The 27,671-nt window shown below is 56.4% G+C and overlaps 1 protein-coding gene across 2 annotated transcripts; it reads left to right on the forward strand.

Annotated features, from left to right (window-relative positions):
* The first annotated feature begins 804 nt into the window (after positions 1–804).
* On the forward strand, positions 805–27,105 carry NECTIN2 (nectin cell adhesion molecule 2). 2 transcript variants are annotated; one of them, XM_026482096.4, is made up of 9 exons: positions 805–1,122; positions 11,541–11,936; positions 14,679–14,975; positions 15,778–15,895; positions 16,182–16,330; positions 22,828–22,981; positions 25,034–25,097; positions 25,254–25,340; positions 25,989–27,105. In XM_026482096.4, exons 1-9 carry the CDS (start codon positions 1,032–1,034, stop codon positions 26,253–26,255), a joined length of 1,623 nt encoding a protein of 540 aa, XP_026337881.1. In that variant the 5' UTR covers positions 805–1,031; the 3' UTR covers positions 26,256–27,105. The 2 variants fall into 2 exon arrangements, with proteins under 2 accessions (XP_026337881.1, XP_026337882.1); XM_026482097.4 differs by lacking the exons at positions 22,828–22,981; positions 25,034–25,097; positions 25,254–25,340; positions 25,989–27,105 and adding an exon at positions 20,019–20,736 and having other exon boundaries at positions 806–1,122.
* Positions 27,106–27,671: the final 566 nt, after the last annotated feature.

The raw sequence follows: 27,671 nt of genomic DNA on the forward strand, positions 1-27,671 counted from the left end.
GACCCAGAGCTAGAGAAATAAAGGGACGAAGGAGATCAAAGATGGTGAGAGACACAGAGCCAGAGACACCGAGAGAGACAGAGAAATCTGGACAGGAATGGTGCAGCGACGCCCAGAGTCCAAGGCAGAGATTAGAAAGAGACAGGATGAGCCGAGACGCACCCAGATGGAGACAGACATTGGGCGGGGAGCAAGAACTGGGAAAGTCTCGTGGCGGGGATGGGGGTGGGGGTGGGGTCTCAGCCTGGGGGCGGGGCTCCAGGAGGGGCGCGCCTATGAGAACCCACGTGCCTCACGCAGGTGTGACGACGAGGCCTCAGCTAAAGCTGAAGAGGGCGGGGCTAGAACTTCGCGCGGGGCTGAGACCAGGCGGGACTGAGACCAGGCGGGACTGACTGAGTTCCTGGGAAGAGGCTGGACCCGCTGCCGGGAGAGCGGGTGGGCGGGGCCGTATCGGGGGCGTGGCCTCAGGGGGCGGAGACCGCCGTGAGTCCCGGAGGGGGCGTGACAGAACCTTAAAGGAGCCAGCCGGAGATAGGGTGTGGGGGGGCGGGGCGAGGGAGACCGCCTAGAGGGCAAAGGGGGCGGGGTTTCAACGCCAAGAGAGGCGGAGATAGATTTCTAGGGGAGGGGCGAGATCGAATCCCGAGGAGCGGCAGGTGTAGAATCCTGGGAGGGGGCGGGTGCAGAGTGCTGGGCGGGGCGGGAGTAGAATCCTGGGGAGGATCCTAGTGGAGAGGGCGGGACAGCTTGAGCCAGTGGGGCCGGAGCCCAAGGTCGGCTCCGCAGGGGGGGAGGGAAGGGGTGGGTCCTGTGACGTCAGCGAGTCCGAGCTGCCGGAGAGAAGCCTGGGGCCGGGGGCACCGAGCGGGGAGAGCCCGGCCCCGAGAGCAGAGCCGCGAGAGTAGAGCGGGCGGGAACCGGCCGGGAGCCGGAGCTCCTCAGGCACCTGCTCGACCGCCCAGACGATTGGCGCTCACGGAGTGGCCCGCAGGCCCCCGCCCGGGCCCAGTCCCTCCCCGGGCCCCCCCATGGCCCGGGCCGCAGCCCTCCCGCCGTCGAGATCGTCGCCGACGCTGCCGCTCCTGCCGCTGCTGCTGCTGCTGCTGCTCCGGGAAACCGGTGAGAAACCGCAGACGCCCACCCCCACCCCGCGCGGACCCAATCCCTTCCCCACCTTCCGAGTGGGGGAAGCCTGAGCACCTTCCCCGCTCCACCCCCAGTTCACCGAGCCCCCTCTCCCGAGCCCTCTTCCTGGCTGGCCCCTACCGACTCCGACCCTTTCCTCTCTGGAGCCCTCTCCCCCCATCACCCTTCTTTATCCCAACTCCCCAGCCTACTCGGGACTTCTCGGTTACCCCTCCCCCTTCCTCAGATTCTAACACTAAAAGGGTTAAATCTGAGTGTTCGCGACACCCTCCCCACCTCGCACGGAGCTGTCAACCGGATCTGGGGTTCCGTCTCCGCTTACCCCCTCAGGCATGTGGGGAATTTCTCCCCGCCTCCCCCAGCGGGAGGGTCGCGATGAGACAAGACCATCCCCATTTTCCTTGTCCCAGGGCTGGGCGTCTGAGGCCTCGGGAGAATTGGGGGCAGGGGGCCAGATGTCCAGGTCCTCCACAGGGGCCGGGAGCTCGGACTTTGGGTTCCTTGGAGGGCCAAGGATGAGTTCCGGCGACCTGGGGAAGGGCCTGACGGCTCCAACCCTGGGCCTCAAGGAGATGAAGGCTCTGGCTCTTGGGCCCCAGAAAAATTAGGGGCTGGGGGCTCGGTCTCCTGAGTCCCAGGCAGAATGAAGGCTACGGGCTATGTGTACTGGGTCCTGGTCAAATTGGCGGCTGGCAGGGCTCAAACTTGGTTCCAGACCGTGAGCAGGGGTCTCTGTCTCCTGGGTCCCCGGTAAAATGGGGGGGGTGGAGGAAGAGGCTCTATTCCGTGGGCTTCAGATTTAATTGTGCATATTGGAATGTCTTCTGAAATCCCGGTATGAAATGTGGGCGGGGGACCCTGTTCTTGGCTTCTAGATGTAATTTAGGGCCAGAGGCGCTATCTGGAAGCTGGAGCTCGGTCGGGGGCGTCCCAGGCCGAAAGAGAGGCTGAGTCCCGCAGGCTGGGACCCTTCCCTCGCCTTGTGAGCCGTCGGCTGGGACGTCCCTGGGGAAGTTTTACCGGTTTCACTTTAGCTGAACCCGGGCGGGAGGGGCGGGCGCTTTCCCGGCTCCCGGTTCCGGACTCCCAGGTTTCGGGACCTTATCTTTCCTCTGGTCGCGCCCTTGTCTCGGAGCCGCCGCGAGGGGGGACGGGGAGGGGGACTCGCGGGGCCGCCGCCCTGATCCCCCGCCTCTCCCTCAGCTCTGCCCACCAGCCCCCTCCTACTCCCCTCAGCCCCCTTGAGGGAAGGCGCAGCTCTCAGGGGAGGGAGGGGCTGGGAGGAAACAGGTGAAGGAGGTTCTGGCCCCGCCCCTTGCAGGTGACCGGGCTGTTTATTCCCAGCTAGAAACTCTGGATTTTGGAGTTTCCCAAGGGTTTGCCCAGAAAGTGTAGGCGGGGGCTGGGGAGGGTGGGGGGAGGGCGTCTTGGGGGAGCCCTGGTTACCTCTCTGACCTTATTTTTCCCAGCATGTCTCTGAGTTGTATCCCAGCCTTCACTCAGAGCTGGGCACTGCCTCTCCCTTGGTGTCAGAGATAGGGAGATGAGGTCACAACCTGCCGCTCCTGGGGAAGTGCTCAGAACCCACCTGACCTTGAGCCAGGCTTTGACGTGATGCGCGATGTCATGGAGGCTTCTAGATCTCCCTGGGAGACCCATCCTATTCCTGTTCCCATTTTGCAGATGGGGACACAGAGGTTTCAAGAAGGGCAAGCCTCTTTCCCAGGGTCCACAGCCAGTCCCCAGGAAGCCGGACTGCAGACTTCAGAGCGTTTCTTGGCTCTGCTCCACTGGGTGCCTCTGAGCCTCCATTTCCTCCTTTGTAAAACTGAGATAGTAACCCCCTCCCTGCAGGGCCATTGGGAGGATTCAGCGCTCCCGCTGATCCCATGTGAAAGCTCTTAGCACCTGGGTAGGGGGCCTTCCCCTTTCCTGACCCCTCATCCTTGCACCTACGCTCCCTGCTTTTCTCTCTGCCTCCGTCCCTCTCTCCCTGCCCCCCCCCATCTCTCCCCTCTTCATTTCTCACCTCTCTCTGCTCCTCTGGCTCTCATCTCTCACAGAGCTCTTTCTCCCTTTCCTTTCCATCCACCTCTCTTTACCTGTCTCTAGCTCCTCAGCCTTCCCCCTCCTTGGCCTCCTCAGACAGAGGGTGCACCGCCTGGGCCTCCAGCTGGGTCCTCCCCAGCTTTCACTGCTCATCCTTGTCAGCCAGGCAGCCCCACGGTATTGGAGGGGGATGGGAAAAGAGGGGACGGCGGGCCTGCTGTCTCTTCTCGTTAGGGAAGGGGACTGGGCAGCGAAGAGGGGGTGGGTCTGCTCACTGGCGGAGCAGGGAGGGGGGAGGGGACGGGGGAGGGATACATGGAGAGGTTAGAGATACAGGGATGGGGACAGAAGCCCATGGAGCATGCATCTGAAACAAATTTAGGGACGGGGTCAGAGACAAACACTAGAATGGAACCCAGAGATGGGGAGAATGAATTACAGCCCACAGGGGTGGCACAGAAAACTACTGAGAAGGGACAGAGAAAGACAGGGGAGGGGGAGGGAGCTGGACAGACACCAGAATAAAGGCAAGAACTGCCTAAGAAGAGAGACTTAGAGATTTGGTGATAGGCCGGGAGCCCCAAAGCCCCCAGCCATCAGTGATGGAGATGTCATGACCCAGGGAGGTCAGGGCATAGGCGAGCCTCAAGGCCAGTAGTATGTGGGGGGCCACAGGGAGTGGTGGACATAGGAGGGACAGGGAGTTAGGCACAGGCCAGCTCCTCCGCCCCACCAGGGACGCTGTTACATTTTTAATGTCCCAGCAATGCTGAGAAATGGAGCAGGAGGGGGAGGAGAAGAGAGACCCAACGAAATGGCCCAGGCATAGGGAAAGTGTGTCAGAGATGTGGAGAGATGGGCAGAGATGGGGACACCTAGAAGGAGGGGGGTCCCAGGGTCAGAGACCCTGAGAGATGTACGCCAGAAATCCCGAGAGATTATAGAGAGCTCAGGAGTCAATGCAGGGAGCGAGGAGACCCAGACCCAGGGAGACTGGGCTCTCAGATGTCAGACATAGAGGAGAGAGAATATGAGAACAGCTAAGGGTGCCGGCGATCTTCCTGGGCTAGTGAAGAAGTTCCGAGATGGGCTGCAGTGTGAGGGAGACCCAAGTCTGTGAATAAACTGCCCCCCGAATAGCTAGTATGTGAATACAGTGTATGAGTATCCCGATGTCACCGAACTGTGCGCTTCCAATGGGTGGACTGGACGGTTATGGGAATTACGTCCCAATAAAGCTATTAGAGAGAATGCGAGAGACACGGAAAGCAGAGACTCTGCGAGAGATGGAGGCAGAGACCAGAGCCCCTAGGAGGTGGAGGCAACATAGGGCCTGACTCAGGGCTCAGGAACCAGATGCAGAGAGAGACTCAGGAGATCAAAGTGACAGGACCTGCAAGAGGGAGGCCAGAGTCTCGTGGCCGGAAACGAATTTGAGGCACATGTAGACGGGGTATGCGAGTGCTTCTTTCTGTCCAAATGGCTCCGCCAGGAAGAGCAGACCTAGAGACTCACCCCCAGAAATACCAGACCCCATAGACAAAGCCTGCAGGGTGGGCGAGCCCCTGCAGAAAGGCAGGGAAATCTCAGCCTGGGGAAGGGAGATAACCGCCATCTGAGAGGTGACTGGGGGAGACAGGGAGGCAGGTGCAGAAATCCTGGGCACAGCCAGAGAGCCCCACATCCTGGCTGCTGCTCCTGCTGGTGCTCACCACCACCCCCCACCCAGACCGGCTCCCGGATGTCCGCTGTGGGGGTGGGCACTGTGATTAATGCAATTAATTAATTAGCAAGGTGGCTGAGGCAGCAGCTGCGGCCAGTGCTCAAAGCACGCCGGCCTTCAAGGGCCTGCTCGAGTCCCGCCACGCCCTACAGGGCAGGTCACAGTGTTTATGGGTCAGGAGGGGGTGAGCCAAGCCCTGAGGAGCCAGCCAGGCAGGAGCCCAGGAGTCCGGGCCCTCAGCCCCCTACTCCTCTGGGGTGCTGTCCCTATGCACTCACCTTTCTGCCTTGGTTTACCCTTCCCCAGATCTCAGGGTCTCGGGCTCTGTCTCTGTCCCTCACAGTTTCCTGCTGGGCTCGTACAATGCCCTGGGCGGCCCCCACTCTGCCACCAGGAAGCCCGCGGGCCCGGGGCAGTAGGGAAAAGAAGCGTGTCTGGGGACCCGGCAGACTCCTCATTGAAGCTGTCACTAGTCTGGCTTGCTGGTGAGGGAAGCTGAGTGAGGTCCGTGTTTCCAGGGCCATACTCTCCCCCGCTGTGGTGCCAGCCAGGTCCCAGCCAAGGTCAGGGCGCCGGCACCCACCCAGCGGCACACGGGACGCTAGGATTCTAATTCCAGGTCAGGCCCACCCCTTGCCCCTAACTCCCACAGCCTGCTGGCCTCGTGTCCCAGCCCTTCCACCTTCTGAACTGGCCTCCGATCTGGCTCATCCCTCTTGCTCACAGCCCCAGCCCCCCCAGGTCCCTGCCCCATCCCGTTCTGAGGGCTGTGGGCAGAAGCACACACCTCCCCCTGCCCCCGCCCAGCTGGGTGTGACTCTCTGTGGCACCCAGACTCCTAACTTAGCCTCAGCCTGTGTGATCGGGCACACCGCTGTTTCTCCACCTTCATCCCATTCATTCATTCATTCATTCATTCATTCATTCATTCCTCATATTGATGGAGCTCCTGTAGTGTGCCAGGCACCATTCCAGGCTCCGGAGTCATATTAGCGAACAAAGATCTTTGCCCCTGGGTCCTGATGTTCTTGTGGTGAAGACACATCAGGTGCCTTGAGGAAAAGGAAGCAGGGTCCACGGTGGTGGGGTCGTTATTATCATTAGGATGGTCAGGGGGTGCCTAGCGGAGCAAAGACCTGAAGGAGGTGAGGGAGGGCGCTGTGGGGACATGGGGGGGGGGGGTAAAAGCATTCCAGCGTGAGGGACCAAGAGCAAAGGCCTTGGGGTGGGGCTTGCCTGGCATGTCTAGGAACAGTGGGGGGGCCGGTGTGGCCGGGGCAGGTGAGCCCAGGGGAGACGGTGGGAGACAGGCGAGAAAGAGGATTCCGAAGATCATGCAGGGCTTGTGGGCCACTGTAAAGGCTTGAGTTTCTTTCCCAAGTGCGGGGAACCTACTGGATGCTCTGGACGGCCAAGCCAGAGGATTTTAGAACCTCATGCATTCGATGAGTATGGCGTCCGCTAGGAGCCCGTCTCTGTTGTGGATGCTGAGGGCATAGCTTGTGAACCTAACGGGGGCAGAGAATCCCTGCCCGGGTGAAGCGCCAGGGAGTCCTGAAAGTCCACGGTGGGAGATGGGGCCCAGGGCTCTGCAGAGGAAATGCGGTGCAGGGGGCGGGGCGCCAGGCCCCCTGGGGCAGAATGTTGTGGATGACAGACCTGCCTGAGGATTCTGCCCCCAAGAAGCTAAGAGTGGGGGTTGTTGTTTGTTTGTTTTCAAGATTTTATTTATTTGATGGAGAGAGAGCACAAGCAGGGGGAGCAGCAGGCAGAGGGAAAAGCAGGTTCCCCACTGAGCAGGGAGCCCGATGCGGGACTCGATCCCAGGACCCTGAGATCATGACCTGAGCCAAAGGCAGACGCTTCACTGACTGAGCCACCCAGGCACATCTAAGAGTGGGTTTTTAAATCCTCTGAAGCAGGCAGTGCTGAGTAATGACCCTAGATCCGGGAGGGCCGCCTTGCTCAGAAGACACAGGCATCCTGTGATCACAAGGCCTGCCTTAGGGTGGGAAATCTGGGTCCCCAAAGGTGGGGGGGGGCCTCTGTGGGCCTGAGCTCGGGTTCCCTGGAAAAGGAATCGAATCTCCTTCAGAAAGCCCTCCCGGCCTGCCTCGGATGGGTCAGGCCTAGGCTCTGGGTTCTTATCCCCACACCCCTCCCCTTCAGTCTTCCTGGCATCCTCAGTGATGCCTATTGGTGCGACATTTGTCTCCCCGCCACATTGTCAGCTCTTGGAGAGCAAGCACCTGACTTGTCCTGTCGCTTCTGCCGCACCCGCACTCAGCACAGAGCCAGATATTAATTTGGTGGTATATATATATACACATTTCTTTTTTTTTTTTAAGGATTTATTTATTTGAGAGAAAGACAGCAGGCACACGTGCACACAGGGGAGGGAGCAGAGGGAAAGAATCTCAAGCAGACTCCTTGCTGAGCACGGAGCCCCACATGGGGCGCGATCTCACAACCCTGAGATCACAACCTGAGCCCAAATCGAGAGTCGGATGCTTCACCGACTGAGCCCCCCCCGCCGGCACTTCCGTTGGGTGGTGTTTATTGAGCACCTACTACATGCGAGACCCTGGTGTAGACTCTGGGGGCACAGCAGGGAACAAGATAGGCATCCCGTCCTCAGGGGCCGACTGTCTAGCACCCAAGACGTCTTTGCTGAGCCACTCATTGTTGCGTGGACTCGGATGGGGTGGGAGCAGAGTCCAGTTTCTCCCTGCCCCCACCACTAAATCCCTTTCAGTTCTAAGTCCCCGTCAAGGAGTCAGCCTCCTGCCCTGCGCCCAGTCTGCATCTTAACCTCTAGGTCTTCTCCTGAGCCCTAGTCAGGACTTTGTGCTGGCTAGCCAGGTTTCCGTCCAGCTCCGCCTGCCCTTCAGGTTCCCTCGGCTTAAGCCTAGTCATTCTCCAGCTGAGGAACCCTCAAGGGCTCCCACTTGCCTTAAAGGAGGGAACCTGACTCCTTGGCCCCACCCTCCTTGGCTCCCTCCGGAGCTCACGAGGCTGGATGGCTTCTGACAGAGTGCCCGTCCCTCCTCACCCAGCTAGAAAGGGGCAGAGCCTTCAGGGACCCTTGTCCCACACTCAGTGCCTTGGGAGGCCAGGTGGGTGAAGGGTGCTGGCCTCTGAAGGAAAAGGAAGGCTTTTCTCAGCTCCACCCAGCTGGGGACCCCCAGGAGCCCCACGTCCTGACTTTTTTTTTTTTTAAGATTTTATTTATTTATTTATTCGACAGAGATAGAGACAGCCAGAGAGAGAGGGAACACAAGCAGGGGGAGTGGGAGAGGGAGAAGCAGGCTCCCAGCGGAGGAGCCCGATGTGGGGCTCGATCCCAGAACGCCGGGATCACGCCCGAGCCAAAGGCAGACACTTACCCGCTGTGCCACCCAGGCGCCCCCCACGTCCTGACTTTTTGTCTGACATTTAATCGCCAGACGCTTCGGTGGGTTAGTAGCTTACTGAGCCCTAGGTCGTGTTTGAAACAACGCTGTGTGGGCGCAAAGTAAATACGAGTGAAGCTGGATTTGGGCTGCGGCGAGCGGCTGACGGCCGCTGTTGGACTCACCCTGCAAAGCACTGATGGGAGCAAATCATTTCATGGAAGCGTCACAGGGGACCCCGCAGGGTAGCTTGAACATCCCCATTTTACAGATGGAGGAAGTTAGGCCCAGAAATATGGTCACCCACCCGGAAGGGGACTGAGCCAGCAGGAAGTCCATGACAGCCTGCTCAGGGGTCCCCCACTCTGTAGTGTGACCTGTCCACAGGGGAGGCTGTTTAACTCTCAGGCTGTTTGGGGACATGTGTGGGGATTCCACGAGATGGTATATCTATGACGCAGTGGTCTTGACCGATGGCTTCTTTCCCAAAGTTTCTGGAACTGGCCCCGCTGGTGGGACTGCCTTCTGCCGGGGACCCTCTCATGAGGTCTCCTGCTAATGCTTCCTGGGTTCCCGCATGGGGCCGGCGGCCGCACACGCTCCCCACCCCCCACCTCGGTCAAGGACAGCTGGGCAGCCGTTGTGCCCCTTACACAGGGCACGTGCCCTTGACCCGCCTCGAGGCTGAATGTCAGGAGCCACTTGTAATTATACTCACCTGGCCGGCCTTTATTTAACACACACTCATCTCCTGTTTCCTGTGGCTCCTGTGCTAAGTGCCCCACGAATATTTTTTTTTTAAGATTTTATTTATTTGACAGAGACAGCCAGCGAGAGAGGGAACACAAGCAGGGGGAGTGGGAGAGAAAGAAGCAGGCTCCCAGCGGAGGAGCCTGATGTGGGGCTCGATCCCATAACGCCGGGATCACGCCCTGAGCCAAAGGCAGACGCTTAACGACTGAGCCACCCAGGCACCCCCCCCCCCACGAATATTCTTTAATCGTTATAACAGCCCCTAGGAGGTGGTCCCGTGATCATCCTCATTTTACGGCTGAGGAAACCAAGGCACAGAGAGGTTAAATGACTTGCCCAAAGTCACATAGGCAGCGCGTGGCGGAGCCGGGACTCGAACCCAGGCAGTCTGCCCTCGGTCCCCATGCCATCCTGCCTTGCACGACAGAGCAACATTCCCCTTTATCCTGGTTTTTATTAAAAGTGAGAAAACATGGGACGCCTGGTTGGCTTGGTCGGTTGGGCGTCTGCCTTCGGCTCAGGTTGTGATCCCGGGGTCCTGGCATCGAGCCCTGCACCAGGCTCTCTGCTCAGCGGGGAGCCTGCTTCTCCCTCTCCCTCTGCCTGCCGCTCTCCCTGCTTGTGCTCTCTCTCTATCTCTCACAATCTTAAAAAAAAAAAGTGCGAAAACAAGGGGCGTCTGGGTGGCTCAGTCAGTGAAACGTCCGACTTCTGGTTTCAGATCAGGTGGTGATCTCAGGGTTGTGGGATCGAGCCCCGCCTCTGGCTCCGAGCTCAGGGCAGAGTCGGCTTGAGGTTCTCTGCCCCTCTCTCTCTCTCTCTCTCTCTGCCCTTCCCCCTGCTTGCACGTGCTTGCTCTCTTTCTTTCTCTCATAAATAAATAAAGCCTTTTTTTAAGAAAGTGAGAAAAGATAAGTGAGAAAAGAGAATATACATTTTTAAGAAAGCGGGAAAAGATAAGTGAGAAAAGAGAACATACATTCACACAAAAACATGAATGTACATGTTCATAGCAGCTTTATTCACGATCGGCAAAAAGTGGGAACAACCCCAGTGTCTGCGCTGATGAACGGATAAAGGGAACACGGTGCATCCAGACAATGGAATATTATTCAGCCATAAAAAGAGAACAAAGCACTGACACACACTATGGCAGGGCCGGCCCTTGAAAACATGGTGCAAAGTAAAGGAAGCTAGTCATAGAGGCCACGTAGCGTATGAGTCCATTTATATGAAATGTCTCAAAGAGGCAGATCTGTAGAGACCAAGTGGAGGAGTGGTTGGCAGGGGCTGGGAGAAGCGGGAACGGGGAGGGACTGATAATGGGTACAGGGTTTCTTGGGGGAAGTATAAACGTGCCCTGAAATTGATTCTAGTGACAGACACTATATGCAGCGACTCTTAGGAATATAAAAAAGCCATTGAATTGGACACTCTTTTCTTTTTTTTAAGATTTTATTTATTTGAGAGAGGGAGAAAAAGAGAGTGCGTGAGTAGGAGCAGGGGGGAGGGGCAGAGGAAGAGGGAGAAGCAGATTCTCCGCTGAGCAGGGAGCTGGACGCTGGGCTCGATCCCAGGACCCCGGGATCATAACCTGAGCTGAAGGCAGACACTTAACCGACTTAGCCACCCAGGCGTCCTAAATTGGACACTTTCAATGGGTGAGTGGGAATTATATCTCAATAAAGCTGTCACCAAAAAAAAAAAAAAAAAAGTGGGGGCACCTGGGTGGCTCAGTCGGTTAGGTGTCTGCCTTCAGCTCAGGTCATGATCCCAGGGTCCTGGGATCGAGCCCTGCACCAGGCTCCCTGCTCAGTGGGGAGCCTGCTTCTCCCTCTGCCTCTGCCTTCCATTCTGCCTACTTGTGATCCCTCTCTCTCTCTCTCTCAAATAAATACAATCTTTAAAAAATTTTATTTTGTGATAGGCTTATTTACTTTTTTTATTGATTTATTTCTGAAGGGGATTCTTTTTTTCTCCCAACATTTTAAAATGGAAGTGCCCAAGCGTACAGGTGGGTATATGTTGTGGGAACCACTCAGGAGCCTTCCTCCCCGTCTCCTGCCAGACTCGACAGTGGGTTACATTTTGCCACATTGTCTTCATGGCTTTCTCTGTAGCTTGTTTCGGTTTTGCGGACCCATTTGAGAATATGTTGCAGACATGGTGCAGCCCTGTATCTTCTGAGACGCAGGAATGCCACACCCCTACAATTGAATCACCGTGCTTAAGAATATTAGCGAAAATTCCAGAATAGCCCATAATCTAGTCCAGACTCCTATATCCCTAGTTTTCCATAAAAAGGGGTTTCCTGGATGGCCCTTTTGGAATGGGGACCCCACAAAGGCTCCTGCATGGCATTTGGGGCCCACATTTCCCAGTGGGGCCCCTTGAGTGACGGCCCCTCCAGGCCTGGAGGTGTCTGGGTCCTTCCCTCACCCACCGCTCGCTCTCTCTCTCTCCTTTCTCTCCAGGAGCCCAGGATGTGCAAGTTCGAGTGCCACCCGAGGTCCGGGGCTACCTGGGGGGCACCGTGCAGCTGCCGTGCCACCTGCTGCCTCCCGGACCTGAAGTCCGAGTCTCGCAGGTGACGTGGCTGCACGTGGACGCAGCCGGGACCAGCAAGAGCGTGGCTGCCTTCCACCCTTCCTATGGTCCCAGCTTCCGCGGCCCAAAGCCCGGCGAAGAGCGGCTGTCCTTTGTGACCGCTGGGCAGAGCACGGGGACCAGGCAGGGCACGGAGATAGAGCTGCGGGATGCCACGCTGGCCCTCCGGGGACTGACCGTGGAGGATGAGGGCAACTATACCTGCGAGTTTGCCACCTTTCCCAGCGGCACCAGTAGGGGGGTGACCTGGCTCAGAGCCATAGGTGAGCAGTGGGGAGGGGAGAAGGAGGGGAGAGGCGTCATGGGGGAGAGCCCCCCTGTGGATCTGTTTCTCTCTGTGCTCCAGCTGTAATATTGACTTTCCCTGTGGTCTTCAGTCAGTTAGCAAATAGCCATTAAGCGCCTGCTGCGTGTCAGACTCTGTCCTGCCAGTTGAGGTCACGGCAGGCCACAAGGCATTCAGAAATATACATTGAGCACATTCTGTGTGCCGGGCACTATTCTAGGCTCTAGGAGGAAAGCAGTGAGTAAGAGAGAGCTCCCTGCCCTACTGGGGCTAACACTTCAATAAGGGGGTGCCACAGAGTAAATAACATCAATAAGAAAAATAGGAGGGGTTCAAGTGGTTATAGGCACTACGGAAGCTGGAGGGGGACAGGTTACAATTGTGGCTAGGGAGGTCTGGTGAAAGCTAAACAAAAACTAGAAGAAGATGAGGGAACCCTGTAGGGCCATCTAAAGGAAGAGGATTCCAGGCAGAGGGAATGGCAAGTGCAAAGGCCCTGTGGCAGGGCTCATTTGAGGAAGAGCAAGGAAGTCAGTGTGACCAGAGGCTTGTGAATACAGGGAAAGTAGGAGGGGACAAGGTCAAGAAGATGATGGGGGGCCACGGATCACAGACAGCCTCGTGGGCCACATGAAAACTTCGGCTTTTGGCCTGAGAGAACAGAAACTGTGGGAAGTTCTGAGCAGGGGACAGGTGTGATCTGGCTTTGGTTTTCACAGGCTCCTTCTGACTGCATTTGCGGGCAAGGGTGGAAGCTCGGGGACCACAGGGCAGGAGGTAATGGCAACTAGACCAAGGTGGAGGCAATTGGGGTAGCAAGAAGAGGTCGGACTTTGGAAATACGTTAGCGGTAATGCCAGGGAACAATCAAAGTAGCAGACAAAGGGAACACCAGGATGTCGTGATACTCCTCAGAGTAAGCGGCCCGGTGGTCCCTTCTAGACAGAACGGTCAGCGAAAGCCTCTTCGTCAAGTCCTGAGGTGTAAGGAGTCACCCGCGGACACGTGTCCTCAAGCAGAGGAATGGATTCACACAGAGAGGGAACAGCATGTGGAACAGCCAGGATGTGGGGGCAAGCTTGGCATGTTCCAGGAACAGAAAGGAGGCTGTGTGGCCAGGGCTTGAGTGACCCCCCAACGGGGCAGGAAAACCAACAGGGCCAGATTGCGACGGCCTCCTAGGCAGAGAGGCAAGGCGACTGGACTTCATCAAGGGCAGGCACTGTGGGGGTGGGAGGAGTGGGTGCGATAAAGCCTCCTGGCTTCAGCAGGGGTGGGGGGTAACCAGCACAGCCACTTGACAAAATGGGGAAGACTTAGGAAAGGCTTTTTTTTTTTTTCCTTCTTTCTTTCTTTCTTTCTTTCTTTCTTTCTTTCTTTTTTTTTGAAAGAGCCTACGTCTTTCTAAATCTTGGGCATTGGCCTGGGATCCCACCTTCCCCCAGCAACGTCCCACAAGCCACATCGCTCTTCAACCCCAGAGGGTTTGAGAAATCTACCCTGTACCGTCCCTGGGAAAAGGCTTCCCTTTTTAAGGGAGCCTGAAACCCCAGTTGTTTTGCATAATTCAAAGCACAGATCCCCACCGCACCACCCCTCACAAAGGTCTCTCCCTGTGCCGTCATGGGTTCTGTTCAAGAGATACGTAGAGAGTACCTGCCTCCCACCATCTTCCTCCCGGGGCAGGAGCACGGAACAGAGCAGCCAGACCTCTGCTTTCACGGAGGAGCGAGTGACGGGAGTGCCCCTAAAAAGGGGAGTCATGTCAGGGAAGTTCCCTTGAGGAAGTGAAGCCTGGATTTGCAGGAGGAGGAAGAGCAAGCTAAGAAGAACGGAGGCCCAGAGCCTTCCAGGCACATGGTCACCAAGACCCTGCAGTGGATGGGAGCAGGGACTGAGGGGGCCATGGGGCATGTGCACGGAGCGGTCAGAGGACAGATGGGCGGGAGACCAGAGACGGTATGGGGAGGCCCATCGGAGGCTGTGGCAGTCAGGGGAGAAGGGGGGGAAAGGAGGGAAGAAGGGGAGGCCATAACACATCGAGGAGCTCAAGAGAAAGCCAGAGAGGTCCACAGGGCAGCCGGAGCCATGAGGCAGAACTCAGGACAGTCCAGTTCTAACTGCAGAGTTATTCCTCATGGACGTTTTGTCATTTCCCTCCCAATATCTTTCCATGTTTTCCAGGAAGATGGGTGAAAAGGGCAAAGAATTTTCCAGCTTTGGGAATCTCTGCAACCTTTATCCCACTTCCGGCACCACCATCTACTGGTGATTACAGGAAAGAAGTGGGAGGCCTTTTGAGCTGGACCTTTGAACTGCATTATTGTGCTTTGGCTTTTTTGAAAAAAAAAAAAATCTCAGCCTTTTCCAGGCTTTTGGACACTGTGCCTGCTTTTCTGGCAGAAGAGAACAGACAGAATAATATCCTGGCACACACTCAGCATAGGGAGCGCCAGGCACTGTCCAGAGGGCCTTATATACCAATTTAATCCGTCCGACAGCCCTACGATGTGGGCATTTTAATTCTCCCCATTTTACAAAAGAGGAAACTGAGGTACAGAGCTGGGAAATGGCTTGCCCAAAGCCATGCCTCTGCTAAGCAGCAGAAGTGGGATTTGAGCCCCGGTGGTCGGGGCTTCACTGCTCAGCCCCATTGCTGGGGTGTCCGGGGAAGGACCGCAGGTGAGGAGTGACGTACCCCCTCCGTTCCTCTCCCCAGCACAGCCCCAGAATCACGCCGAAACACAGGAGGTCACGCTCAGCCTGGAACCCATGCCGGTGGCCCGCTGTGTCTCCGAGGGGGGCCGCCCCCCCGCCCGGATCTCCTGGGTCTCGTCCCTGGACGGGGAGGGCAGACAGAGCCAGATGTCAGGGCCTGTGCCCGGCACAGTCACCGTCACCAGCCGATACACCTTGGTGCCCTTGAGCCGAGTAGATGGCGTCAAGGTCACCTGCAAAGTGGAGCACGAGAGTTTCGAGGAGCCCATCCTGCTGCCTGTTACCCTGTCCGTACGCTGTGAGTGTATTGGGATGTGAGCGCATCCCCAGTATTGTCTACACTGGCTTCTCTAGGGCACTGTCTACACTCTGCCTGAGTGTTCTCTGCATCAGCCCTCCAGGCCAAATTCTGCACTGCCTTCCTGCCTAGTGTCTATACTGGCTCCCCTGGGTGACATCTACCCCGTGCCCACCCCAATGCCTACGCTGGCTTCGCTAGGCTCTCTCCTTCCTGCCACAATCAGGGGTAAGCTGGAATGGGTTTACAAGGGCCAATTTTATACATTTTGTCCCAATCCCACATCCGGTGAATTTCCATTGACAAGCTTGAAATTGACCACTGGGGAGGATTTACACTAAGGAAATTGGCAAACTGCAAAAACTGCCTACATCGATACCCCCAATATTATCCCAAGGATCCAGCCAGAGAGTGACTTAACCAGCTCTCCTTCGCCCTGTCCAAACACATGCCAGCCCCCAACTCAGCCTTTGCCACGCTAGCTCCCCAGGCAGTGCCTCTGGGGATCCAATTCCTTTCTCTGCTCTGGGCGTGGCAGAAATAACAGGCATTATCTCTGTGACTCCCTCAGACACGGCCGGCGTGGAGCAGTAACTTTATCGGAATGAGCCAGGTGGCATCCCTGGACGGTGTCTGCACTCACCCCCGCTGATGTAGCCTGAACCGATTTGTCCCAGACAGTTTCCATGGGTCCGCCTCCAGTTGGCCCCCCTCATTTCTTTAGGGTTCCCATCTCTCTGCCAACTTATCCCCTCTTCTGGGACTCTCCCTGTCTCTGAGCGAGTGCCCCCATTTCCTCCAGACCCCCCTGAGGTCTCCATCTCCGGCTATGATGACAACTGGTACCTCGGCCGCAGTGAGGCCACCCTGAGCTGTGACGTCCGCAGCAAACCAGAGCCCACAGGCTATGACTGGAGCACGTGAGTCCTGGGTGGACCTGGACTCCTGGGTCTGAGGGAGGAGGGGCTGGGGGCCTGGACCCTTGGGTCTGAGGGGGGGGGGCTGGGGGCCTGGACCCCGGGTCTGAGGGAGGAGCCTCCGGGACCCGACCCTGAGTCCTCCAGAAGGACAGAGCTGCCAGTATAGGGTCTTGAACATTAGCCTTTATGTCCCTGGAGCTTGGATGTTGAAGTCTGTGTCATCGGGCACCAGGCCTGTGCTCCCCTGATGTCCCCCTCCAGTGACACCCCCCCCCCCACCTTCCAGGACGGCAGGCGTCTTCCCAGCTTCAGCAGTAGCCCAGGGCCCCCAGCTGATCATCCACTCAGTGGACAAACTGGTCAACACCACGTTCATCTGCACGGTCACCAACGCCGTGGGCACGGGTCGCGCTGAGCAGGTGGTCCTCGTGCGAGGTGAGCGGGTCTTGGAGGTGGTCAGCTCCCCAAGTGTTCCTCCCTTCTGGGTTCCGGGGCTGCGTTGAGGGAGGCTGTGCCGCCGGCCTGGGGAGGGATTCAGACCCGCCTTGCCAATGAGAAAGGAGGTCAGTGTGGCTTTTCTCTCTTGCCCCCAGGTGGGATCTGGATTGGGATGACAGGGTAGGCACTGAAGAAGAATCAGGAGGATGAGGCCTCCCCTGGGGGCTTTCTAGAAACTAGAGGCCTGGAAAGAGTCTCCAGGAAGAGACCCAGGGACATTGCCCCAGGCTCCAGTTGGAGAGACACAAACCCTAGACAGACAGAAACAAATGCATTTGAATACTGATCTCTTACAGTGAGTGCTGGTCAAGTCACATCAGGAAATCAGTTTTCTGGTGTGTTGGAACATTTGTGTTTCTAGGGGACTGTTTTGGAAATGGCGGCTGATGTGTCTATGGGTCGAAAGTTCTCTGAGTCTCCCTGATAGGAACTCACACTCAAATGAGCCCCGAGACAGGAGCGGAAAAGAACAAAACCAGCTAGCTGATGGCAATGGGGTTGAAATCACAACTGTAGACCCACACGCCTGGAGGGAGGCTGTGTGCCCTGGGACACAGACACAGGGACCCCAGGGCTGGGAACAGAGTCCCTTCCATGCCACAGCCAGCGGGACCCACATCTCCAGAGACATACTGTGCTTTGAGATGGCACTGGAATCAGAACAGAAACTCACCCAAAACAACCCGCACACTCAGACCCACTGTCACCAAGACACGCATCTCAAGAGAGCAGAGCCCCCCAGGATGCCACGTGTACCTGAAAAAAAACTTTTCTTGGAAACACCCTCCCAGCGCGACCGTCCACGCAGCACGCCCATGCAAACACACAACACCAGGAGTAGTGGCCTTGGTGGATAGGAAGGGGGCCGTCAGAAACGTGACCAAAGACAAACGCACACAAGAGTGAGGACGGACGCACCCACACACCCCTGGAGATGGGCGCCACGGCCAAAGACAGACAAGCAGATCCCCTTCCTGAGACGTAAGCTCATACCGCAGGCGCATGTGCACATGTACACGCACGCACGCACGCACACGCCTGGAAACAGATGGAAACAGACCCCGGAGCTATGACATAGCTGCTTGGAACCACTGTCCCAAGCAGCACACCCAGAGAGACACTTGGCCTGCCCTCAGCGAGGCTGACACACTCAGGTGCACAAACACACACCCCTGGAGGGAGACACTAACACGCAGACGTGCGGACAGCAACAATTGCGCACGCAGAAACCGTCACTCACACGCAGACATGCACGAAGAACCTCGAAGACATTCTCAGAGGTGCACGCCCTCCGAAACTCTTCAGAAACCCTGCTGCTTTCAGCAGATCGTCATCCGACAAATATTTGTTGAGGGTTCCTCTTTGCCAAGCGTTCCCCTTGATGTTGGAGATACAATGGTGAACAAGACTCAGTCCCCGCCCTTGAAGACACACCCAGAGGAGGGTCAGCTCCGCCCACCTGGCAAGATGCCCGGCTGGAAATCCAGCCCCTGAACCTCTACCCCAGATACACACCCAAGAAACTGGTCTCCCCGTGAGCAGTCAGGAGGCACCTGTAAGGGGCGGAGCCTGCAAAACACAGACGCGGTCCCACCTAAGGGTCATCAAAGGAATACACAACCACAAACACATGGGCACCCCCTAAAACCCCTTCAAACACAGAAATCCCAGGGATGTCCCTCTCCAGAAGCCACCCCCCCACCCCCACCCAGAGAACACACCAGCTTCAGAGTTAAGCCCTTCATCAGTATTCACCCTGTAAAACATATTCACCCCTGTCAGAAACTGGGGTGGGTGTGTGTGTGCGTGTGCGCGCAGCGGGGAGTGGAACACACACAATCACACCCCCCAGGGAGAGACTCAGCCCCGTGCAAAGGCACCCCTCCTCCGCAGGGAGCCCGATGCGGGACTCGATCCCAGGAGCCTGGGATCTGGACCTGAACCGAAGGTAGACGCTTCACCCGACGGAGCCCCCCAGGCGCCCCTCACTCCCAGCTCTTGAGTCACATCCGGAGGGTCTCAGAGACTCATCGCATTCCCGCACACATCCAGACCCAGACGTGCGGTCACGGACACGTGGTTTGGGGTTCACATTAGCGCAACCATAGGTACACCGGCGCTGCTACAGGCTAGACAGTGCCTCGGGGAGACTTGGAGAACTTTTGACCCACAGACTCGGGAACACACCCACCAGCTCCAAAATACCACCTCCAGAAACACAGATAAACATTCCAACATGCGCCGAGACAGGTTCCCAGACGTCACTGATGGGCATTCCCAGTAAGAAGACTGTGTCATGCCTCTAACCGGTGTACCGGTATAGACGTGTATTCCAGAAAAAAAAAAAAAAAAAAGTTTCACAAAATAGTACTTACCCTTCCTACTTGGGATATGCTTTATCTATTCTACTTTTTTTTTTTTTTTTTTTTTTACTGCTCCTTGTAAAATCACAAAATATATTTGGCAGCGGGGTCCTGGCTCTATGTGAAAACACCACTCTTAAAAGAAACACCTGGAGAAACAGGTGCCCTCAGGACCCTGGGTCCCAGCCCCTCCCGTGTGCAGGGTGTGGGGAGGAGGGGTTAAGGCGTAAGTGGATTTCTCTCCATCAGAGCCCACATGCAGGGGTGGGGGAAGGAGCATGTATAAAATGGTTCTAGCTTCAAACTACATCAATGTCTATTCCTGGTGTGGGGCCCAGACCCGCCCCCATCTCTCCTGCCCCCCTGCACCCTTAACACTCCCTGGCTTCCTTCTCCACCTCCCCCAGACCCCTCCCCTCCCAGCTGCTGGGCCAATGCTGGGAGCACTAGCCGAGAGGGAGAGGTCGGGACTGTGGGCTTCCCGAGCCTCATTTTCCACAACTGGGGACATGGCCCAGACAGGCGGCAGGCCGCATCGCCTGGACCAGGGGCTCCCAGCCACTTCCAAGGGGGAGGAGGATTATCAGGAGGACCCTCCCCCTTCTTTCCGCCTCCTCTCCAGTCCAAAGGGCTTTGGAATCTGACAGTCTTGAGCCCAAATCCAGCTCTGCCGCTTCCTGGCTACATCCACCCAAGATGCCATGACCCTAACCTCAGAGCTTTTGGGAGGATCCCCCCCAGTCCGTCCCGAGCGGGTCACAAACTCAGATGCCTACGGCATCTCGTCCAGTGACCAGGTGGCCAGGAGTGGAACCCCTGTTCCGACCCAGGGAGCCAGCCTTCACTCAGCTACTGCCCGTCACTGGGTGGAGATGAGAGGTTGGTGTGGCCCGATCTGAGTTTCTTTCTCCCCAAAAGAAATCTGGAATTTTTTTTTTTGTTGTTGTTGTGAAATCGCCTGGTTTTTGCAATGTTAGCAAGTTTAATTTTTTAAAAGCCCTGTGCAGGTATAAGGAAACACATCTGGGGGCCACCAGTTGGCAAGCTCCCCACCCCCCTCCCCTGTACAAAGTGTCCAGTGTGTGTAGCATAGAACGGATGGGTTCTCCCTTCCCTGCAACCTCCTCTGTCTTCTGCCCAGTCACCTCCCCAGTTCTCCCGTCGCTGCCCCTGTTGTCGCCTATGCCCCTCCCCCCCGCAGATGTGTTCTCTTGACCTCGTGTCTCCCTTTCTCTCTCTCACCCCTCCTTCTCTCTCCTCAGACACACCCCGGGCCTCGCCCCGAGACGTGGGTCCAGTGGTGTGGGGGGCCGTGGGGGGGACACTGCTGGTGCTGCTGCTTCTGGCTGGGGGGTCCTTGGCCTTCATCTTGCTGAGGGTGAGGAGGAGAAGGAAGAGCCCTGGAGGAGGAGGAGGAGGAGGAGGAGGAGACAGCAGTGGAGGAGGACCCTACGATCCAAAAACTCAGGTGTTTGGGAATGGGGGCCCCGTCTTCTGGACGCCAACTGCCCCTGGTCCCCTGAAGCCAGATGGCAAGGATGAGGAGGACGAGGAGGACGAGGAGGAGAAGGCAGAGGAAGGTCTCATGTTGCCTCCACCCAAGGCTCTCGAGGACGACATGGAGTCCCAGCTGGACGGCTCCCTCATTTCACGGCGGGCAATTTACGTGTGACCCCGAGACAGACAGACAGAGACAGAAACAGAGCCAGCCACGCCAGCCAAAGGGTTCCAGACTGGTTGGACTCGTTTTTTCTGGACGACACTGGAGCTCAAATGCTCCCTCCCACTTCCCTGGGACTGGGAGGGAGCTGGAATCACACACTGGACTTCTGTCTCCAGGGCTGCATGGGGAAGGGGAGGCCCCGGGGGAGCTCGGTCATGGGGACCCAGAGAGGACCCACCGCCAAGAGAACTTGTTTTTGGCTCTGGCCTGCCCCGGCCCCGGGACACTCAGGAGTTAATAAACGCCTTGGAGGAAAACATCGGGGGTGTCTTGTAATACGTCAGACCCCCTCACTGCGGGGTGGGACAGGGACTGCTAGGTCCCAGGGGGTGGGAGCCTGATGGGGGCTAGACTTGGGAGGCCGGGGGAGGGAAGGGGGGGCTCTGACTATTTGGATCATTCACGGTCATGCTGGATGCCTGAGACCCCCGAGGCCAGTGCGACGGGGACTAAGTCGCTGGTTTCTGGGCTTAGAGGCTGGGAAGGTTGGACTTGGGTGGGGGTTGGGGGGGTCCCAGGACTGAAGCTGCCTTTCTGGGGAGGGGGGTGGATAGCCAAACTGGTGAGAGCCCGGGGCTCCCCAGAACAGGACAGGGAACCTGGACTTCTGGGCCCTTGTAGGGAGGGGGCGAAGTGCAAACTTGACCTGGGGTTGCTGAGGATCTCAGGACGCAGGGAGGGAGCCCCCCCGCCTCCCCCCACCCATGTTCTCTGGGCCCTGAGGATGCAGGGCAGGTGGAGGTATTAAGAAACCAGAAAAGTCCCATCTCGATGACACTGAACAGTGGCCTTTTCAGCCTTCTTCCTCTTGCCCTGATCCCAAGGGGGTTTTCAGTGATTCAAAGGGAGGGGCTGCAGCTCCGTATCCCTCTCCCCGCTCACCAATTAGAAAGTCTCCCAAACCCAGGCCTGGGAATGAAGTGGTGTGGGAGGGGCCGGGTTCGGTCCCAGTCACCCCTGCTGTCCCGAGCACCCCACGGCCCCCTCTCTTAAGACAGGTGGGGCTGCCGATGGGGGGACCATGAGGGTGGGGGACCGTGAGGGCGTGGCTGGAATGCGCACCCTGAGCTGCCAGGTGGGGCTTGGGGCCTTCATTTCCCACCAGTATTGACTTCCACTTACTCTGCCAGGGACACAGAGGTGACTCAGGCAGACGTGGCCCCGTCCCCCCCACCTCCCCGCCGGGCAGCGTGCGGTCAATAAAACCAGGAATAACAGTACTTTCAGGATGGCTATGTGTGGACTGAGTGAGCAGCAATTACGGTTCTCCCCCCAACTCGAAGCCCTCCCGAGGCCGCCAGGCTGTGGAGCAGGAAGTTGTGGAAACCAGGGACCCAGACATTCTTCCTCTGGGCAACTGTATCTTCTCATCCGGGCAAGGGGGCTGACCGAGGGTGGTGCCTGTGGGTGGGGCTTTTGCACATGTGCAATTTCCTCCGGTGGTTTATTGTCTTGTCCCCCCCCCCCCGGGGGTCCCACATGTCTCCTCCCCAAGATGGGAGGGAAGCACCAACAGGCAGGGGCGGGAATTTGGACAGTCTGGCGTGGGGTGGGTCCTGGAGCACCCACGCTGGGCCCCTCCTTGCACGTCTGGCGAACCCCAGCCGTGCCCCAGACCGTGCCCCTTGGAGCTCCCAGTGTGGTGTGGAAATTGGCAAGTAAACAGGTGACATCAGGGATAGAGAAGGGCTACAACTGAGAGGCCCAGGGGGCCATAGCTTCTCTCCATCCCTTTTCCTGTTAGGTTGGACGAGCCACGTCCTCTGCCCAGGATTCCCTGTAATGAATGAAGGGTTCTGATCCTGATCCCAGAATACCCACCGTTCTGCACCTCTAAGCTCTGCCCCATCACCTCCCTTCCCTCCTCTCCGCCCCCCTTCTCTGGCCCCATGGTCTCCTTGCTGTTCCTTCAAAGTAACATGAGGCTTCCTCCCCAGGGATTTTGCGCTGGCTGTTTCCTCTGCCTGGACTGCTCTCATTTCCTCATGGCTCGCCCCCTACGGCTCCTTCAGGTCTTGCTCAAATGTCACCTTACAGGAAGTCTCTCTCTGATGACTCTTGGGGTCCCCCGCTCTGTCACTTCTTACCATCTTCCCCACTCTATGTTTTTACCCTCGATCCCTTTACTGCCACCTGGCATGTTAGCCATTGTGCTGTTGGTCTCTCTGCCCAGCCTGAACAGATGTTCCGTGCGAGCGGGAACTTCTCTATGTTTTGTTCACCACTGGCACCCAACAAATTCTCAGTAAGGACTAGGGAGAGGAGGTAGGCAGATGGGTGATGACTTAGGGAATAAGGAACTGTGGCTTCCTCCTGGAGACCCCCTTACACTGTGCCTCTTCTTGCAGAGACTCCCAACACAGCAGGCGCGGGGGCCACCGGTGGCATCATTGGGGGCATCATCGCTGCCATCATTGCTACCGCTGTGGTCGCCACGGGCATCCTCATCTGCCGGCAGCAGCGGAAAGAGCAGAGGCTGCAGGGGGCAGAAGAGGAGGATGAGTGAGTGATGGGCCCCGAGAAGTGGGTGGAGGAGGGGGTCCCAAAATTGGGAAGCCCAAGGGGTAAGGGATAGGGGGAGTGACCCCAAATAACTGTGACTTAAATGGGTAGAGAGGGGAGTTTATTTCTGTCTCCCATAAAGTGTGGATACAACAGCTATGCTCTGCGAGCCATCAGAGCCCAGGCTCCTGCTACCTTGTTGCTCAACCTTCCTTTCACTCACATTCCAAGATGGCTCCCCATTCTTCTAGCACTGTCTACCTACTTGACAACCAGATATGGCCATCCTGGCCTCAAAGCCCCCATTCCTGCCAGGGGGGAGACAAATAGAGGGCAGTGAGCTCCGCAAGGGAACTCATCACTTTACCTCACTTCCCATTGGCCAGAACCTGGTCACATGGTACACCAGCTGCAGGGGGAGCTGGGAAATGTAGTCTTTACTCTGGGCAGCCATGTGCCCTGCTAAAATCTCTCAATATGAGAAAGAAGGAGGCTGGATATTGGGGGAGAACTAACCACACTCCTCTGTGTAGAGCACTTGTTATGTGCCAGACTCAGCAAAATGCTTTTTACATGTGTGACCTTAATGAAGCCTCACGTCCGTTCATTGATTCAACAAGTATTCAGAAAGTACCGACTCAGGGCCAGCCATGGAGGTTAGAAATGCAATGATGAGACAAACATTTTTGAAGTGTTCACACACACAAATACATCATGGAAACAGAAATTCTCACAGTGAGCTAATGATACCCATTTTATCAAAGAGGAAACAGGTCCAGAGAGCTGAAATCACTTGCTGAAATTCATCCATCAAGTGAGCATTTGGGGGGCAAAATGATTGTGAAGTAACACTACCCGGTGTGCGTGTGTATGTGTGTTTGTGTTTCTGTGAGTGTGTGTGTGTGTGTGTGTGTGTGTGTTTGTGTGGCAGGGGTAGGGACACTTGTTAAAAATGCAGATTCCTGAGCTTACACCAAACCTATTGAATCAGAACTTTTACAAGAAGGACTTGGAATCTGTACTTATAACAAGCTCCCTGAGTTATTCTGATGCACAAGGAAGTTTCTGACCCTCCGTCTTTAACATCTAGTCAGTTTAAACCAACAACTTGCTATCAACTTCCTATGCCCAGCCCAGTGCTGATAGCCAGTGGTGCCTGAGATGGCCCTGGCCCTGCCCTCCTGGGGCTCACAGTCTAGAGGAGACAGACCCATCCCTAGAGAGTGGCAGAGATGGTCTAGAAAAGCTGAGGGAGCTGTGAGAGGCCAGAGAGGGCACCTGATGCAGCTCGGAGGGTCAGGGAAGGCTTCCTGGGGGAGGTGACATCTGAGCTGGGGATTGGAGACATGGTAGACACTCATCTTGATGTATACAGGATGCTCTGGTCTATGGGTATGTATAAAGAGGGGATTTTAATACAGTTTGGAGGACAGGAAAGCATTTCAGCTATTCTTTTTTTTTCCACAAAGATTTATTTATTGAGAGAGAGCACGAGTGGGCAGGGCAGAGGGAGAGGGAGAGGGAGAACCCCAAGCAGACTCCACACTGAGTGCAGACCCCCACACAGGGCTTGATCCCACGACCCCGAGGTCACAACCCGAGCCAAAACCAAGAGTTGGACACTTAACCGACTGCACCACCCAGGTGCCCCTCGTTCATTTTTTAAACAAATACTTGCCGACTTCCTCATAGTGAGTTCTGAGAACGCTGTTGACGACACAGATCTCATTTTTTCCCTCACATTGCTCACAGTGGGATAGTTATTGAATGATATCAAAAATAATGTTTCAAATACAAACTCAGTAAGTGCCCCAAGGGGGAAGAACAGCTAGATATAACCATATATCAGGAGTCCCTAGTCCTCCTGGAGGATCAGGGAGGCTTCCTGGAAGAAGATAAATTCATGGGATGAATAGGAGTTAGCTGGGGATGGGGGGCACAGGGGGGCAGCAGAAAGGGAGATCAAGCAGAGAAAAGAGCATCTTCAGTGATCCTGGGATAGGAGGGCTTCTCGGGTCTGAAACTCCACTTGACCTACCTCCTACCCAACAGTCTGGAGGGGCCTCCCTCATACAAGCCACCAACCCCCAAGGCGAAGCTGGAGGAGCCCGAGATGGTAAGCACTTTCCCTGGAGCCCAGGCTGCCCCCACCTCCACACCCCCACCTCCACACCCCCACCTTTCCCCACTGAGGCCGGGGCTAGGAGGGGGGACTCATGGGGAGAGGCCAGCTGTGAGAGGGTCCTGACCTGCCCCACTTCCTTCCCTGCAGCCTTCCCAGCTCTTCACACTTGGGGCCTCAGAGCACAGCCCACTCAAGACCCCCTACTTTGATGCTGGCGTCTCGTGTGCTGAACAGGTGGGAACTCGGGAGGTCAGGGGTGGGTTTGGGGTTTGGGTTTAAGGGCCAGGGATCAGCTCCTGACATAAAAGGTCAATCACTAAAGGTCACAACTCAAGGCCAGCGCTGTGTCTCCAGTCAGAGCTTAGAGCACCAAGATGTGTTGAGGAGTCAGTGGGGGAGATCATGGTTGAAAAAGTCCAAGGACATGAGGTTAAAGTCACTTAGTGAAGACTGAACTTCAGGTTGGACATCTGCATCTGCCAGATATTGTGCCTGGAGATGCGACAAAACTGATTGTCCTTCCCTTCCGTGGTTTGGATGTCAGGGGTCAGATATTGAAGTTGAGACAAATCAAGGTTCAAGGAGCTCTTTCGGGCTTAAGGTTAAGTAGTTGAGGTCAAGATTGAAGTCAAAGGTTCATGGAGAAAGGCTTGTGGTCAGGGATCAAAAGACAAAGGAGAGGCCCAGGACTAACGCTCTGGGTTTTGAGCTGGGACAAGCCATATGATGGCTCCAGGCAAATTCCCCCCAGGCCGACAAAGGCTGAGGTCAGGTCTGGTTGGCATAAGGAGATGGTCAGGATTTGGGGGTCAAGGGGCAGATTGGGATTCTGTGTCATGCACAGGAGATGACCTTGGGCTCTTTTGCCTTCTCTGCCCCCAGGATATGCCTCGATATCATGAGCTGCCCACCTTGGAAGAGCGGTCGGGGCCCCTGCTCCTGGGGGCCACGGGCCTGGGGCCCCCCATCCTGGTGCCTCCAGGGCCACCTGCTGTGGAGGGGGTTGCCCTGGACTTAGAGGATGATGAGGAAGAGGAGGAAGACTATCTAGATAATATCAACCCCATCTATGATGCCCTGTCCTACTCCAGCCCCTCTGATTCCTACCAGAGCAAAGGCTTTGTCATGTCCCGAGCCATGTATGTGTGAGCTGCCGTGGCCCTGGCCTCTCACCTTTCACTTTTTGATTCCTCCACTTTCTGCCAGGGATCTAGTGCCCCCTGACCTCTGATCAGACCACAGTATGTTAACACACAAAAATGCATCTCATCTTTGACTTCTGCCTTGGTGGCTCAACTGTGACCTCTAATCCATGATCTCTGACCCAGAGAAACCAGTCATGACAACAGAAACCTGGTAACCTTATCTCACATGGGGGTGGGGGAGTATGTTCCTGCACAACCTCTGACCTAAGGACTCCTAAGACCTTAAATCATACCTCTCACGTCCCATCATCTCCAGACTCCCCCAAATCCCAAAGAAGACCCCAGACCTCTGGGTTGTCCTCAGGCAGTAAAATCCCAATAGTTCTGCTGGGGTAGGTGTTGGGGGTATCCTGTTGCTCAGACCTGAGCCCTCCAGGCAGCAGAGCCCCACTCACCCCCTCCCCATCCTGTGTTCCTCAAAGGCAAGAGGAAAGGGAATCCCCGGCCCAAGGCAGAGCTTCCCCATCTCCTCCCTCCTGCAGGCAGGAGTCTCAGGGTCCAGACCCTTCCCTGAGCCCCCACTACCCCAATTCCTGTCTACAGGGAATTAAGCCCCAGCCCAGGACTAGATGGGGTAAGCCTCATGGGGTGTGCCTTTCCGGCCCCAGCCTTGGAAGAATAATTTGCTGTTATTTGAAGACTACTGAGTCCTTTTACTCCTGCCCAGTGAGATGGGACCCAAAAATCTCCTGGGCCGGGGGGGGGGGGGGCGGTTGGGGGGGGGGGGTTGGAGGCTGGAGCTATAACACTGTTTTTGTAATATAGCATTTCCTACAAAATCTGAGTTTATACTTTGACCGGATGTCAATTTGTGTTTTCTGTGGGATATGAAGGGGATGGGGGTGGGACATGATGAGAAACAAATAAGGCGCCTAGAGCTGAAGGAAATCAGTAGGCTAGAAGTCAAGATGGGTTACAGGCAAAAAAAAAAACAAAGGGGCCAAAGATATAAAAAAATTTTAATTAAGTGAGGGGATAATGAGCAAAAATGCGTAAGCCAAAAACATAATGATGGATAATGAAAGGAGAGGGGGAGGAGTCCAGGGCATGGTGGTTAATGACTAGGAACGATAGTCTAATGGGTGACGGACGGAAATAAACGGAACAAAGATAGAAATGGCAGTAATTCAGTTTGAGGGACCCAGGTTTAAAGGATAAATGGCAAGCAAGAATAGGCCAAAGGGGGCGCCTGGGTGGCACAGCGGTTAAGCGTCTGCCTTCGGCTCAGGGCGTGATCCCGGCGTTATGGGATCGAGCCCCACGTCAGGCTCCTCGGCTATGAGCCTGCTTCTTCCTCTCTCACTCCCCCTGCTTGTGTTCCCTCTCTCGCTGGCTGTCTCTCTCTCTGTCAAATAAATAA

Source organism: Ursus arctos, unplaced genomic scaffold, assembly GCF_023065955.2.
Source record: "Ursus arctos isolate Adak ecotype North America unplaced genomic scaffold, UrsArc2.0 scaffold_19, whole genome shotgun sequence".
Taxonomy (NCBI): Eukaryota; Metazoa; Chordata; class Mammalia; order Carnivora; family Ursidae; genus Ursus; species Ursus arctos.